This window comes from Rattus rattus, chromosome 8 (assembly GCF_011064425.1).
Source record: "Rattus rattus isolate New Zealand chromosome 8, Rrattus_CSIRO_v1, whole genome shotgun sequence".
Classification (NCBI taxonomy): Eukaryota; Metazoa; Chordata; class Mammalia; order Rodentia; family Muridae; genus Rattus; species Rattus rattus.
Window position 1 is genome coordinate 67253756 of NC_046161.1, and position 15761 is coordinate 67269516.

At 44.8% G+C, this 15761-nt stretch overlaps 1 protein-coding gene and 1 long non-coding RNA gene across 3 annotated transcripts in view; both read left to right on the forward strand.

Moving 5' to 3' along the window:
• Nucleotides 1-3970, forward strand: part of Prtg (protogenin) — a 102024-nt gene extending 98054 nt beyond the window's left edge. The window contains exons 19-20 of one of the 2 annotated variants that reach the window (XM_032909808.1): nt 593-697; nt 1871-3970. In XM_032909808.1, the coding sequence (XP_032765699.1) occupies nt 593-697; nt 1871-2272 (507 nt within the window). In that variant the 3' untranslated portion in view covers nt 2273-3970. The remainder of the gene's footprint in view (nt 1-592; nt 698-1870) is intronic. The other variant, XM_032909809.1, reaches the window with a different exon arrangement.
• Nucleotides 3971-6564: 2594 nt separating this feature from the next.
• Nucleotides 6565-8707, forward strand: LOC116907125. Its single transcript, XR_004388808.1, has 2 exons — nt 6565-6939; nt 7008-8707. It is a non-coding gene; the product is annotated as an uncharacterized LOC116907125 (long non-coding RNA).
• Nucleotides 8708-15761: the final 7054 nt, after the last annotated feature.

A 15761-nucleotide genomic window follows, 5' to 3' on the forward strand; every position in this document is an offset into this window, starting at 1 on the left:
CTTTCTGCAAAGAAAATTTTATCATCACCACCCTTTATGCCAAATAGTTCGTTGTGGTCAGAGCGCTTAGGGTAGGTACAGGGTAAACCAAGCTAGGTGTGGTAGCTCGTTCCTGTCATCCCTAGTACACAGGAGGACCACGAGCTCCACACCAGCACAGGCACATGGGGAAACCCAACCTTAAAGATTAATTAAATGAATAAACCTGGCATGTCTCTTTCTTGTGGTGTGTACAGGCATTTGTCTGCATATGTCGTGCACCGCATATGTGCCTTGGGTGTACCTAAGCCAGAAGAGGGCATAGAGTCCCTTAAGCTGGAGTCATGGATAACTGTGAGCCACCGTGTGTGTTCTGGGCATCAAACCCGGGTCCCCTGGAAGAACAGGCCGTTCTTTTAGCTACCAAGCCATCACTCCAGCCCTGACATGTTTTTGATCACAAACAAATGTCCTAAATATGTTTTCTCCCATGTAGGAGAGGTCACCGTATGTGCAGTTGTCCTCTTTGGACATTTAAAATCTTTGTGTACGTCTTTCAATGAACTCGAATCTCTCTCTAATACTGAAATACTTTCTCTTTTTATTTCCTCAGGGAGGGACTGACCTGATCATCAATAGCTATGGTCCTATAATTAAAAACAACCCTAAGAAAAAGTGGCGTTTTTTCCAAGACACTAAGAAGATCAAAGTTGAACAGGTAATTTGCCCATGTAAGGAGAATCCTCTATGGTCAGTGGCATAAAAAATGATAATTAGAAAGACAGGGAAAATGTAAGTGAAGCATTTTTGACTAGCCTGGTTCGGTTCTGACTGGAGAGCTGTGTTGGGTAGGAAGACAGTGGGTAGTAATCAGATGTGGTTTTCAGTGGGGCCTGAAGACTTAGGAGAAGGATGGAAGGAGTTGTAATGAAATAACCAAGGATTCGTTGTTTTTATTTGGTTGGGGGGTTTTTTGTTTGTTTGTTTGGTTGGTTTGGTTTGGTTTGGTTTGGTTTTTTGAGCCAGGGTTTCTCTGTGTAGCCCTGGCTGTTCTGGAATTTGCTCTCTAGATCAGGCTGGCCTGAACTCACAGATCCTCCTACCTCTGCTTCTAGGATTAAAAGCCTGTGCCACCACTGCCCGCCTCGTTATTTTTTAAGGGCTTTTTTGTTGTTGTTGTTGTTGTTTTTTAGTTAACATGTATGCCTGTGGCTATATGCCCGTGAGTCCTGCACTAGGGGGCCAGCCCAGGGTGTTGGATCACCTGGGGCTCACAGATGATTGTGAGTCACTGGTGTGGTGTCCTTCCAGACCAATATGTGGTCTTAATCGCTCAGCCATCTCTCCAGCCCCACCCAGGAAGGTTTTACTTCAGAAGTGCTGTCAGCCATCCAGGGGGAGCCACTGACCCAACAGACAGTCCACTCATGATGATGTCTTTTTGGGGGAGTTGTGGGGGATTGGTTTTTTGGTTTTTCTTTTTTTTTTTTTTTAAAGATTTATTTATTTATTTTATGTGATTACACTGTAGCTGTCTTCAGACACACCAGAAGAGGGCATCGGATCTCTTTACAGATGGTTGTGAGCCACCATGTGGTTGCTGGGAATTGAACTCATGACCTCTGGAAGAGCAGTCAGGTGCTCTTAACCACTGAGCCATCTCTCCAGCCCGGTTTTTGGTTTTTCAAAACAGGGTTTCTTTGTATAACCTTTGCTGTCCTGTAACTAGCTCTGTGGATCAGGTTTGTATTAAACTCAGACATCCCCCTGCCTCTGACTCTCAAGTGCTGGGATTAAAGGTATGCACCACTCCCGACAGCAAAGAGGGTGACTTTTTGTCCACACACTTAAGCTATCTGCTCTCTCATGGCTACCATATCTTTTTGCCTAGACTCAAAGAAGATTTACTCAGACCGTGTGCTTTTACCAGCCAGGCACCACAGTGCTGATCAGCGATGAAGACTCCCCTAGCTCCCCAGGCCAGACCACCAGCTTCCCAAGACCTTTCGGGCCCAGCACCCTGGACACTGAGCACTCAGCGAACAGTGAAGGCAGCCACGAGACAGGGGATTCTGGGAGGTTTTCCCATGAGTCCAATGACGAGATACACCTGTCCTCTGTCATCAGCAGCACACCCCCCACCTCGAATTCCCTCACCTGTGGCGATTCCGATGGGGACGCTGCACCGAAGAAGCATGGAGACCCTGCCCAGCCCTTGCCAGCTGAGCAGACCTCGGCCCCACAGCCGACACCTGCTGGGCTGCGTCATGCTGCCCAGGGCGTTCCCGTCTAGATAGCCATGCTCAGGTACTCACAGCAAGCATCTGTTCCAAGGACAATGAACAGGGAGCCAAAGCCTTTTGTGAAAATCTTGACGTCTTACTGTTTGTTGTTTGTTTTTTGTTTTTTGGTTTTTTTTTTTTTATCTTTTTTAAAAGATTTTTTTTAATTATTTTTAAGCTCATGAATTTTGAATGTTTCAATTGTCAACAATGTGAAAAAGGGCAGTCAAGATGCTTGACTAGACTAAAGATTGATCACTGGAGCGGAGGGAAGACTGCCTGAGCCCTCTGCTGAATAGCTACCTCAGTTTGCTGTTGGCGGACTCTGAAGACAGCGGTGCTGCCTCCTTCGTGTACGAGTGCCGGTTTCTCTCAGCGGCATAACCAGCGGGACTTCCTAGTGACGCTGTGTGTCCACTGTGCGCGTGTGTGGTGTGTGTGTGACTGAAGGAGTCCGATAGGTGGAGGAGGAAGGATGTTGATCTGAAGCTCTGATTTTTTTTTTTTTTTTAAAGAACCATGACACCTGCATGACTGGATAATGTAACACCTCTGGCTGTCTGTGAGGAGAAAATATGGGAGTGTATTTATTTGAATGGATGAAACAAATACGTCTCTTTGGAGAAGAGACCCATTCCGGAGTACGTAGGGATCGTGTCCTTGCAAAGCTGTTGGGTTTTGGGCACCAGAGCAGGAGAATTTCGCTCCAGCCTGCACCCTCCTGCCCTCAGTCTGCAAAAGCCACCTTTCCCGTAGCTCCACGGCGAGCCAAGGGCTGTGCTGTCTCTTGTGAAGTACCACAGAGTTTCCAGAGTTAGCTGCAAAACACAGTGGTGGAAAGTGGATTTTATTTTTTTTAATGGTTCAGATTTTCATTTTTAAAATCTTAGTTCGGCTTCAAACGGGGCAAAGAAACGTTATTAAATATTAAGAATGAACGGAACCGTAGAGAGTAAGACAAACTTGAGGTTTTCGTGATAGCAGTGCCTTCTGATATATATTATGAAAAATTTTGCCTTATACCTTTTTAATATTCACAGAGATGTTTAGGAAAAAAGGTATCAAAAATTTGCCTTAAGGAAGCAGCTTGGATCTTACCGATAGCTGGTTTGCTACCTGGCACCTTGCTGGAGTTGTTCTTTTTGAAGCGCAGGTTTGTCCCCCACCACCCTAGCGGCTGAGCTCTTGGCTTTGTACCCCACTAACAGCAGAATTGAGTTCATCCCTCTGTCTACTGTGAAATCAGCAAATTGTTTACTCCTCTATAGAGCAGGCCTTCTCTGTCACAAGGCAGCACGCTAAGGTGCCGAGCCACGTGGGAGGGACAAAGACTGAGCTGTGAGAAGAGACAAGTCCTTAACCTTTTAAAATCGTGGGTTTTGCCTTCCCCCCAATTTTTTTAGAACTGGCTTTTGAATTGCGTTTGAAAAGAAGAACCCTCCGTGGGTTTTCCCTTGAAACCAGCCCCTCCATGCACAGACGAGGCAGGTCCTGCCAAATGGTGTTCTAAAGTCAAGGGAATCCCGCTACATGATCACCCCGTGTCATCTGTGGTGATGGCCTGACACTGCCACAGTTTTCATCGTGATTCTAAGTTTTGTGCCAAATCGGACTTGCTTAGAAGCCGACCGACCGGATGTGCCAGGCGCCACTCCTCAGCACAGTCCTTTCACCGTGGGCTTCTCAGTAAAATGGGGAGAAAAGAAGAAAAAAAAAAAAAAGCAGAGCTTTAGGTGAACAATCGGAGGCGAGAAACATGGCTTCCTTCCCCTGCCTTTGCGCTCCTGTTTATACTACCTCGTTTTTAACGTTGTTCTAGTGTTATTGTTATTTCCTGTACTCAGGGACTTTGTTGTTACTCTTGAGCTCATGGTGCATGGGCGGGTGCACTGACAGGGTATGGTGTTGTTTGGTTCGTAAGTAGAAGTACGTGGGCCGACTTCTCTCAGTATCTAAAATGAAGGGGCACAGTGGGATCGGTGGTTCTCCATCGTCAGAAGCTACCAGAATGTAAAAGGAGAAACCAGGTTTGGGGCCGTACGTATTTAAACCGCGTTCCCTGCCTGCACCATCTGAAAGGCTGTGACGGGGACAGTCCCGGAAGAAAGTGCTCTGTTTAATGATGAACAGGCCCTTAGCTATGATAGATCTTCAGCTCATAATTATTTGCTAGTTCATTTTTTTTTAACCTTTTCATGGTTGTTCTCATACAGACTCTTCTGTCAGTTCTGTTAACCAAAGAATTTCCAGTAGACAGTGAAATTTCTGTGACAAGTACCTTAAATCCGATTCACTAGAAACAGTTATAAATAGACTCGAACCCAAGTCACTTCTAACCGTAAACTGAAGGGTTTATACTGATAGTTACAATTAATTAGTCTAGTGACATAAACTACCTTACTGTCACCAGAGGGTTTTAAATCAACTGCTGTAATCCCCCTGCCAGCAGATGTAAGGCTTTTTTTTTCTCCAGCAAGTAAAGAAACCTTCAACTCTGTAGTATTAATGTATTTTCAAATTGTTGAAATTACTTGTTGGAGAGGAAAAAAATAAGTCTTATCACTAATCTCATGGACTAAGGTATTTGATGTTTAACAGAGGCCTTCGGCCTGGCGAAAGCCAGCTGCTTTGAAGTCTGACGTTCTAACTAAAACGTGAGGGCTGTCATGTCTTCCTCAAGGGTCCATTACTTCATCGTACTCAACTCCAAATAAGCTGACCTGCAAATCGGGAACTGTCTCATTCTCCACAAACGTGTTTGCTGGAAGTGGTGATAACCTGCCTGCCTGTCATTTTTAATGTCAAATATTACAATATACTGCTCATCAGTATTTTCATACCAAAGACCATTAAAATATATAGTTTAGCCTGTAAGTAAAGATGAGCAGGTTTAAAGTAAATTTATTTAGAAGCAGATAGGGAATATAGCTTTAGTGGCAAAAAAAAGAAAATATCAAAAGGCTAAGTTTACATAGTTAAAGGCAAATACAGTTATATTGGTATTTATCAGTGTTTTTTATTCGAGTACTTTATATCAGCAAATTAAAAAAGAAATTTAAAACCAAAGATATTTAAGGTTACCTCAGAAGATAGGGGAATTTAGCTGTACATTGTACTGTTGTTTGTTGTTTTGTGTTAACAAACTGTCTGTGTAGACCCTCTCCTCTGTGTCCAGACGGCATCCTGAGGATTTCCCCTGCGTCTGTTCATTCAGTCACGGGGATGCTTTTGCTAAATGGCGCATTACTTCCCTGCAGCCTGTGAGTGACAGGTCAACAGAGAGAACGCTCCTCCTACGGGGGACTGTGGGAACCCCTACATCATCCCGTAGAGTTTGCATTCCTACGTAAAGTCGTTCTCTAGTTACTCAGCCCAAGGAAAGCAAAACGTGCCGCTGTTTGGATGGGCGGTACTTTAGGCTCAGATACGGTTCCTCAATTGTAAGACTCTCTGTTTGCTCAACGGAGCTGGGCTTTCGATCTCAACTGGAAACCTGGGCGAAGAATGGATGTCTACAGAATCCAGAGATTTATAAAGTACCAAGAGGATTAGATGCTACTGACGTGTTACAGGCCCTCTTGCCTTCACCTCAGACGTGAGCAATGGCGGCAGTGTGGCAGTGACTGGGGTGTGCACTGTCTGTCTGTCTTCTGAAGGACTTCTGCAGAAAGCATAAAGAAGGCTCCCAGCCCACGACGACGACTCAGGGTCTTAGGAAGATGCCATTGGAAACAACGCTTCGTGTCATGGAAGGCTGGCTGTCACGGTGCACACCTGTCATCAGTTGCAGCAGTCGGAGGAAGGGGGCGGGGTGAATCTTAGGAAATGCTACCACCCATGGGCCAGTCAGTGCCTGTTGTGATTCATGATTCGATTCTGTACACTGGCGTATTAGATGTCCATTTTGAATACCGGATGTAGAGAAGAAAGAGTTTGAACTGTATTGTAAAGAGCTGGTACCTGATCCCAACCATGTATTTTGCAAGATTTTCTTCCTGAAAATTTACCACATGCCTCCCTGATAAAATTGCTTTGGTAGAAGTCAAAAAAAAAAAAAAAATCGCTCCTGTGCTGTGTGAGCACAGAGAGGTGGGTTCCGGAGACCACCGTCCACAGCTGTTTGTCTACTTGTGAATTTCGTTGACATTTAGAAGGCAACCGTAGGCTCTGTGCCAGGTTGATCACGCTCAGGACACGAGTTCACAGGCTAGTGCAATGCTTGTGTTACAGGCTTATCTAGCAGGTGGGTACCAGATTGATTTTTTTCTTGCAATTTCCGCTAACAAACTATCACCAACTTAGTGTCTGTAAACAGCCACACACAGTCTTGGAGGTCTGTAGGTCAGAACTCTTTCTTTCTGAGGCATTTTCCTGCTGTGAAGCCCTCGCTGTCCTGGAACCTGCAGTATGTGTAAACCAGGCTGGCTTTGAACCAGTGGTGACACTGCCACCTCATCCTCCCGCACCCTGAGACTACAGGGCGTGCCACCAGTCCAGCTATAGGATAAAATGAAGGCGTAGATGGGGCTGTGCTCCTTCTGAGGCCTGAAGGAATAATCTATTCCCTTGCCTGCTTCAGCCTTTGAAGACTGAACTCCCGTTCCTTCAGAGCCAGCCACAAAGCCCTTCCCCTCCGCCTTTTCAGACCCCCAAGAAAGAAAAGTTCTTCAGTTTTAAAGTTTTTTTTGTTTTTGTTTTTGTTTTGTTTTTTTTCCGGGGCTGGGGATCGAGTTCTTCAGTTTTAAGTACTCACTAGATTAGATACTCGGGCCTTCATCATGGGAGCTGATGTCCTTCTGTGAACCGTATCTGCCAGGTTTCCTTTGTCACACATGGTGAGGTTCTCTCAGGTTCTATGCATTTCCCCGCAGGCTTCCGTGGGTGGCCATTGCGTTTCCCTGATGTAGTAGGGTAGGGATCCACTGATTCTGTGGGATTCCTCTCTCAGTAACACGGTACTAGGTTTTCAAGAGATAGTAAATCTGAGGTTCCCTTGCCCCATGGAGACTTTAAAATGTCGAGGACCAGAAAGGGTAGAGCCTCTGTTTGTTGAGAGCACCCATTAAAACCTCTCTCTAAACTACCCTCAGAGGCAATTCAACTTTAAGCATTTATTTATTTATTTATTTTGGAAACAAGCTTCTTAACCCCTCCAGTCTGATCTATGTTTTCATGGAGGGAGGTCTCTTAAAAGTGTGTCTCTTGACTGGGCGGGGCAGAAAGTTTTTCTCTCTCCGATGATCACATGTGTGGATGCGGGTTGAGGAAAGGACTTACCACATTTGGGGCCCTTGGTCGATGAGCAGGACAAGGCAGACTCATCCTGTTTTGTTTTGCCTAACGTGGTGTTCACTTCACCAGCGTGGATGTCCAGCCTTGTGGCTGGGCCCCTCTGAAGGTCCCCGTTACCTTCAGCAGAAGAGATAAAACTGTTTCCACCACAGATGACAACCAGGGTGAGATGCTGGATGAGAAAAAGCCAGCTGTCCTTGAACTCCCAGAGAGCCACCAACCTCAGCCTCTTGAGTGCCGAGGTGACAGTGTACACCTGCTCCAGCCCCTTCGTTTATTTTTAAGATGGGAACTCTTCCCTTGTGTCATCCAGCTCAGCTCCATCTATAATCTGCAAGGTCTTCTAGGTTTCCTCAGGTTTCTGTCTCCTGCATCGTTTGTGAGACAGAAATAGCTTCCCAACTTACAGCCTTGAAAAAAGAAATGTTAGCTACTGCTTTTCCTACAGAACTGTCTTTAAGGAACAAAACTACTTTTCGTTGTGCGAGGTCAGTCATACCGTTTCTTATTTGCCACATTCTATAGTACCTGGTCCATTCCCAAACTAAAACCCCTCCTGGAGATAAGCCTGAACACATATGTTGCCTTAGCCACTTAGGGTTTAGGAGATGTATTAAGAAAATTTGTCTGTCTGTCACTGTCGCTGGACAAAAGTTTATGTGTGTACGTGTAGCAATTTTTTTTTTCTATTTCAAAGATGTGAATTTGATGGAGTGTGGGAGCCAGTGCGGCTGTTCTGTGTCGTGGGTGTTCTGGGTCCTGCCACTCCCTGCTTCCTCGTAAGGGCACCATCTCCTGGCTTCCTGGTGGGCTGTAGAGCGACACTTGATTTCTGCTCGTCTCAGGGGACCAGCTCTGCAGACTCCATCTCGTGAAGAAAGTGAATGTTTGCCTTGATTTTTGAATGTATTTTTTTAAATGTCTTCTTAAAACATATTTTTGTTTAATAATGTGGGTTTTGTTTTCTTTCCTAGCATGATAGTAAATATTTCTTAGTACCCTACACCCCTACCCCAGGAAGTTTATATTCTACCCTACAGGTCATGCCAAAAATGAATAAAAGTTTAAATGCCAAAATGTTTATAAAAACTGCTGTCTACATACTGATTGATTGCACAGTTTAAATAAAACCTTTCCTTAGTTTTAAAAAAAAACACCCGAAGGCATGTGTTTTCCTTCTTTGGATACTAGAGAGTAAAAATACCCTTTGGTTTAGCTGGGGATGGGGGGAAAGGGAGTGGCTGGAGAGGGGGAAACACAACTTTGATACCAGCACTGAGGAGGCAGAGGCAGGTGGATTTCTGAGTTCAAGGCCAGCCTTGTCTACAGAGTGAGTTCCGGGACAGTCAGGGCTACGTAGTGAAATCCTGTATGTGTGTTTGGTGTGGGAGAGGGGTTGGGGAGTGTGCCGTAGTGGAGAACATATAGAGCTAGAGAGATGGCTCAGTGGGTGAAGCACTTGCTGAACCAGCCAGATGACCTGAGCGTGATACTGGAACCCATGCAAAGTTTGAAGGGGAAAAAGTGACTGCACAAAATTGCTCTGACCTCCACACCTGCGATATCACCCATACACACACAACACACGTGTGCGCGCGTGCACAAACACATCTTAAACACACTAGTAGTAGCGATAAATAACATTTGAGCTTTTATTTTTTTTTTCAACATTTTGGTTTATTTTTTTTTTAATGTAACTGTGTAAAAAAATGTAACAAGTTTGAGTTAATGACAGTAAAGTTGGGCAGTGAAGCCCAAAACAAATGAGAAAATATAATACCTTCTATTATTTTTTATTTATTTATTTTTTTTAGTTCTTTTTTTCGGAGCTGGGGATCGAACCCAGGGCCTTGCGCTTCCTAGGCAAGCGCTCTACCACTGAGCTAAATCCCCAACCCCTATTATTTTTATTTTTAAAAATATTCTTTATTTTTCATGTATGAGTACTTCGTCTACACATATGTATGTATGTATGTATGTATGTATGTATGTATGTATGTATGTGCCAAGTGCCCACTGAGATCAGATGGCACCAGATCTTTGGAACTACAGGAATGGTTAGTTTGAGCTGCCATGTTGGTGCTGGGAACTGAACCTGGGTCCTCAACAAGAACAGTAAGTGCTCTAATCACTGATCAAGCAATGTCTCCATCCCAAGTTTTACTTTTAAGTGTGCGTGTGTGTGTCTGTGTGTGTGTGTGTCTGTGTGTCGTAAGTGGTTGTGAGCTGCACAGCGTAGGTGCTGGGACCACATGTTGTGTTCTCCGTAAGGGTGGTAGATACCCTTAACCACTGAGCCATCCCTCCAGCCTGAGTTACACCATTCACAGTACACGGGATTGTCCTTGCTAGAAGTTTGAACAAATATCAGAGTGAAAATCCTGCAGGCCATGTTCTTTAACCCCAAGGTGATGAGAGGAGAACCTAATTATTGGAAGGGAGAATGCTAGACACCTCTGAGTAAACGTCCAAATGAGAATAAAGCTGAATGAATGGAAACCAAGACAGCAGAGCCGAGCAGTGACTGACCATGTGCAAACAGAAAAGCAAGAACAAGAACTCCTGGTACAGTAAAACAGAGCCTAGGAATATAACTCAATACATTAGGGGGAAACATGGGGATGGCTCAGTGGGTGACTGCTGCCATCAAATGACGTGAGCTCAACCCTGGGACCCACAGTGGAAGGAGAGAACTGACTCCTGAGAGTTGTTCTCTGGCCTCCCCACATGTGTGCATGTGCTCACAGAAATAGATAAATGTACAAAACGTTTGTTTCAGAGAGAAGCTAGAAAATCACTGTAAGCTCCAAAGACAAACAGTCGGAGACCCACTTGACACGTCAAATAAGCTGAGTGTTGAACTTTAATTTTTTTCAAACCTTATTTTTAAAGATGATTCTTAAATACTTTAATCTCCCTTGTAGCCCACCACCCACCAGAGGTATTGGGAAAAAAAGGTTACGGGTTGGGGGTGGGAGGGAGTCGACCGGTTTAGAAAGGTACTTTGGAGCAATTCCCGTCTGTATTGTCTGGAAATCAGCAGCTCAGTTCACAGGTTAGCTGCAGCAGCTCGATCCACTCACAAACACTTCACGCCAGCAGTCCGGTTCAGAGGAGTCGCGATAGCAAACAGGAATCAGCAGTGGTGGCACTGCCTAGCTTCAGCCTCAGCAGGAGGGATCCAGAGGAACGCCAGTTCTCAGCCATACCTGTCAGGGAAGTGAAGATCAGCAAAGACTTGAGACCCACAAGCATTGCACTGCTAGCTGAACCAGCAAGCCAAACTCTGTCTCTGTCACTCCATGGAGTCCTATTTATTTCTTCCAAACATCGCGTGTCCTTCACGTGCCTTGCCTCAGCACCTGCTTAGCTGACATCACTCTGCCAATCAGCCTGAGTCCTTGGAAGTGGAAAGAAACTGCAGTACACCACAAGTTTGTTGACGCGCTTTTTCTTTCTACAGTGTCCCAACAAATGCAGCTCAACTATGCAGGGTAAGGCGGACCAACATACACGTGTCATTAGCAAAGAATCCTTCATCATGTGCCCTCTCACATGCTTGCTTTAGCAGAACATACGTAGTCTGTTTCAGCTAAATGTTCCTTCATGAGTCTGCCTTAGTCTTTGACCTGTGTCCACTTCAGCTAAACATTCCTTCATTTGTTTGCCCCAGCAAAATGACTTTTCAAAGAACCCTTAGATTTCCACTTCAAGAAATCCATTCCCCTAATCTCATCACTTGGGAGGTGGAGGATCAAGAGTCCAGGACCATTCTCGGCTACATAGCAAGTTCAAGGCAGCCTGGGCTACATGAAAATCGATCTTTTAGTGTAAATAAAGAAAATTAATGTACTGGTCTGTATATACAATAAGATATTACCCCCCAAAGAAATAAAACTGTTGATACATGCACAACATGGATGAATCGTGAAAACAGACTTTTTTTTTTCTTTTTTTCGGAGCTGGGGACCAAACCCAGGGCCTTGCACTTGCTAGGCAAGCGCTCTACCACTGAGCTAAATCCCCAACCCTGAAGACAGACTTTTAAGGGCTTAAAATTGGACATTTCTTTCTCTTAAAAGACTTCATAAAATGCCAACCATTCCATATTTCAAGTGTTCTTTTTACACTAAGCCTTGCCCTGGTCTCACCTAGTTCCAACTTGGGTTTCATTCACAAATACTCATGCATCTTGCTCATTCTTAAAACATTCTGTCAGGCTGCAATCTGCCTATGCTGGGAATATTTACACCCTGAAAAAGAGCCCTCCTTTTTCTATTAACTGTAAAAAACACATAGCAAAGCGAGGCAAGGAACCTATGTGATGGGGTCACATATAGGGTGGGTAGGTTTTCTTTTCTTTTTAATTATTTTTTATTTTTCCCAAGTAATATGTTTTGATCATATTCTTTGCCCTTCCCTAAGTCCCCCCAGGACCTCCCAACCTCTGCAGTCCCCCAACTTCATGGTTTTTTTTTCTCACTCTAAAAGAATTAAATAACGGAAGGAAGATAAAAATACTAAACTATAACAAACCATGGAGTCCATGACCATGAGGCCTGACTTGGAGTGTAGTTTTACAGGGGAGTTCTTTCCTTGATGCCTTTAACAATCTGCCTTGCAATTTCCCATTTCTTCTTCATTTCCTTTATAGGTTTCTCTGTCTCCGTGTAACCTTGAAAACATGTGTTGGCTTGAATTCTATTCTTAAGCTGTCTTCATTGGTTCTGGGTGACTCTTCATTTGCATCTGTGGCCTGGGTCTGTCCATGTTCACTGGGATGTCTTTCTAAACAGTGGAGTCTGTCTACGTACTTGCACATCTCTGAACGAGAGGTGCAGTAAAGGTCACCTGAGGAGCTCATAACCGTTTCTCATGGGTTTGGGTACAGCAAGGTGAAGGGTTATTTTTGAAAGGGATCTCACCATTTTGGGGGCATAAGGAGATAACAGCCTGTATTAGTGACTTTCTTTGCGGTGGCAAAATACCTAACCAAAGCAGCTTAAGGAAGGAAGGGTTTGTTTTGGTTCTCAGGCCAACATGGTGGGTGTCAGGTAGCTGGAGCATCCCATCACAGCCTCCCTCCCTCGGGGAAGCAGAGAGACAAGGTGGTGTTCTCTTTCTCTTTCACTTTATTCTTTATTTCTTTTTCACTTTCTCTTTATTCAGTCCAAGACCCCAGGAAATAGGATGGACCCCACAGGGGAGGTGGGTCTTCTACCTCAGTTGACCTCATTTAACTAATTCCTCACAGCGTGTCCTGAGGCTAGTCTCCTAGGTGATTCTAGATCCTGACAGACAGTTTTCCCCATAGTCATGGGGACTGCCTGGACTGTGTCAATATGATGCGACTTCAGTTTTCCTTCAACACTTAAAGATTTGTGTCTATGATGCTGGATCAGTAGCAGTACTGAGGCATAGTGACAACTCCTCATTGGGATCTGGCATTGCCCCATTGAACAGACTGGAAGAATTCAACAGACATGAAAGTATGAAGAGTATTTGTATATCTGTGTAAAACACCACGTCTTCCTGTCTCCCTTCCCTGACCCATGAGTCTTAATATCACGACACTTGTATGTTTTGAGTGACAGTCCCAATTTGTTCTGCTCTTCTTTTTTTTTTAAAGATTTATTTATTTCTTATATATAAGTACACTGTCACTGTCTTCTGCCACACCAGAAGAGAGCATCAGATCTCATTCAAATGATTGTGAGCCACCGTGTAGTTGCTGGGATTTGAACTCAGGACTTCTGGAAGAACAGTCAGTGCTCTTAACCACTGAGCCATCTCTCCAGCCCTGTTCTGCTCTTTTTTGTGTCCATGTAGTAATCCATTCCTACAGTGGTTCTAGAATTGACCAAATAAACTAACCAATGAGGCACAGCCAAGACTTGGAAAGTGCTTGCACAGTAAGATTTGCCCTCCCTTTATGCTCTTGCGAATCTTGTAAGCATTGTCATCTGAAGGAGCCCAGACTATAGGGCTGGACGCTGCCCCCAACCCAGCTGTGATGCTTGCTCATTGCTCTTGCTAAAAGCCATCCACTTACGGGAAAGTAGAGCCTTAGGCTACCAACTGACCACAAATTCCTGAATTACTTTGTGGTACTGCAAATAGACATTCTATCAGAGTCCAGCATAGTCTGCCTGGCCACAGAATTATAAGCAACTAAATGATTGTTTAAACTACTGAGTTTATACAGCACTGATACACAGTAACTTATAAATACCACCAATGCAGATGTGACCTCACACCAGGTACTAGTATATGCATAACCTAAGGTATTATCCTTCTGTCAACTGAACTTCCCAATCTCAGACCTAGGGTGTCCAAAACTGAGCTCACCTTCCCCCCCACCCCCCATGTCACCATCAGATTTCTCTGCCTGTGCCCATCCCACAAAGACAAGGCTGTCAAGCAAGCTCCTGGCTGGTACCTCATACAATGTCATAGTCATGGCATCTCACAGTTCTCCAACTCTTTCACCCCACCTCAGTGTTTGAGGCACTCTCTCGCTTCTTGGATATCATTTCATAGTTGGTCTTGCTTACAGTGTGTCTCCTTCAGAGTTCAGGTACCACAGAGATAGCATTAGGGGGCCTTGAAGAGGTCATCAGACCACAAGGGTGCCTCCTGCACAACGTGAATGAGGTGCTGTCTTAGTGCTGCTGCTGTGAGTCCACGTCCTGACAAAAGTAGCTTATGAAGGGGAGGGTTAATTCTGGCTCATAGGTCAAGGCACAGTCCGCCACGGTAGGGAACGCAAAGCAGCAGGTCATACCACACCCAGTCAGGAAACAGAGCAGCGGCTGCTTCCTAGTGCTTTGCTCTTTCTCCGGTCTAGTCTAGTTTAGTTTAGTTTAGTTTAGTTTAGTTTAGTTTTTGAGACAGGGTCTCACTGTATGGCCCAGGTTGACCTGGAACTCACTATGTAGTCTAAGATGGCCTGGAATTCACTACATAGACCAGGCTGTCCCTGAATTCACAAGGTTCTGCCTATTGAGTGCTAGGATTAAAGGTGTGGGCTCCTATGCCCAGCTTTTTAAAAAAGATTTATTCTTATTTTGTGTGTATAAGTGTCTGTTTGTCTGCCTGCATGCATGCATGCACACATGCGTGCACGCACGTACTTACGTACATACGTATGTATGTGTACCATGTCTGTGCCTAGTATCTGAAGAGAGCATTGGATCCCCTGGAATTAGAGTAACGGATGATTGTGAGCCAATATGTCAGTTCTGGGAACAGAACCCCCGTCATCTGTCTATCTGAAACAGCAGCTCTTAACCAATGATCCACCTCTCCAGCCCCTCTGCCCTGCCTTGACTTTTGACAAGGTCTCTCAGTGAACCTTGTTACTGTTTTGGGCACACTGGCTAGTGAATAATCTCCATGGGCCCCTTCCTCTCCAACTTCCCAGTCCTGTGTTTATAGACAAATCAGTGCCCAGCTTTTATGCAAATGCTGAGGAACCTAACTCATGCTTGTCTGCCCCCCCCCACAAGGTCTCTCTGTATGTAGTTTTGGCTGGCCTTGAACACACAAATATCCATCTGCCTCGGCCTCCAGAGTGCTAGGATTAATGGCGTGGCATGTGCCACTACCGATCAGGACCCAGCTATTCTTTTTCTAAACAGATTCCACTATTGTAGGATTTTGCCTTGGCCATTGCCTGAGCACTTGAATGAGTTCTGTAAGTCTTGTGTATAGGAAGATGAGAATCCCGTTTTGGTTAGTTATAGGTCCTCCTGTGCTTAAAGAACACTTGTCAGACATACTTGTCTAAGGTCGGATATAGAAACAAACGATATTTTACCTGATGGAAGATTGGAGGCTGCACCTAGTTTCTCTTAGCACAACCAGAACAACTAACAACAAACAGGGGACACTCCTAAACGTTCAGAGAATGTCAGAACTAGAAGACACCATAGAGATGAAGTCCCACACACTTTACAAATCAGAAAATGAACCTTGAGAGTGTATGCCTCAGTTGTCTCGGGTCACAGAGCTCAAGGGAAGAATGTGGACCACCACTACTTGAATCTAATTTACACTCCCGTTGGATTGGGATGGGGAAATCTTGTCCATGTAAGGTCACCTTTCCCACTGCTCTTCTGGTGTTAATTCTATGCGCTATTTAGAATAACTCAGTCATAGCGCCTCCAAAGACGGGGGCGTTGCAGAAACACGAGTTCGAGCCATGGG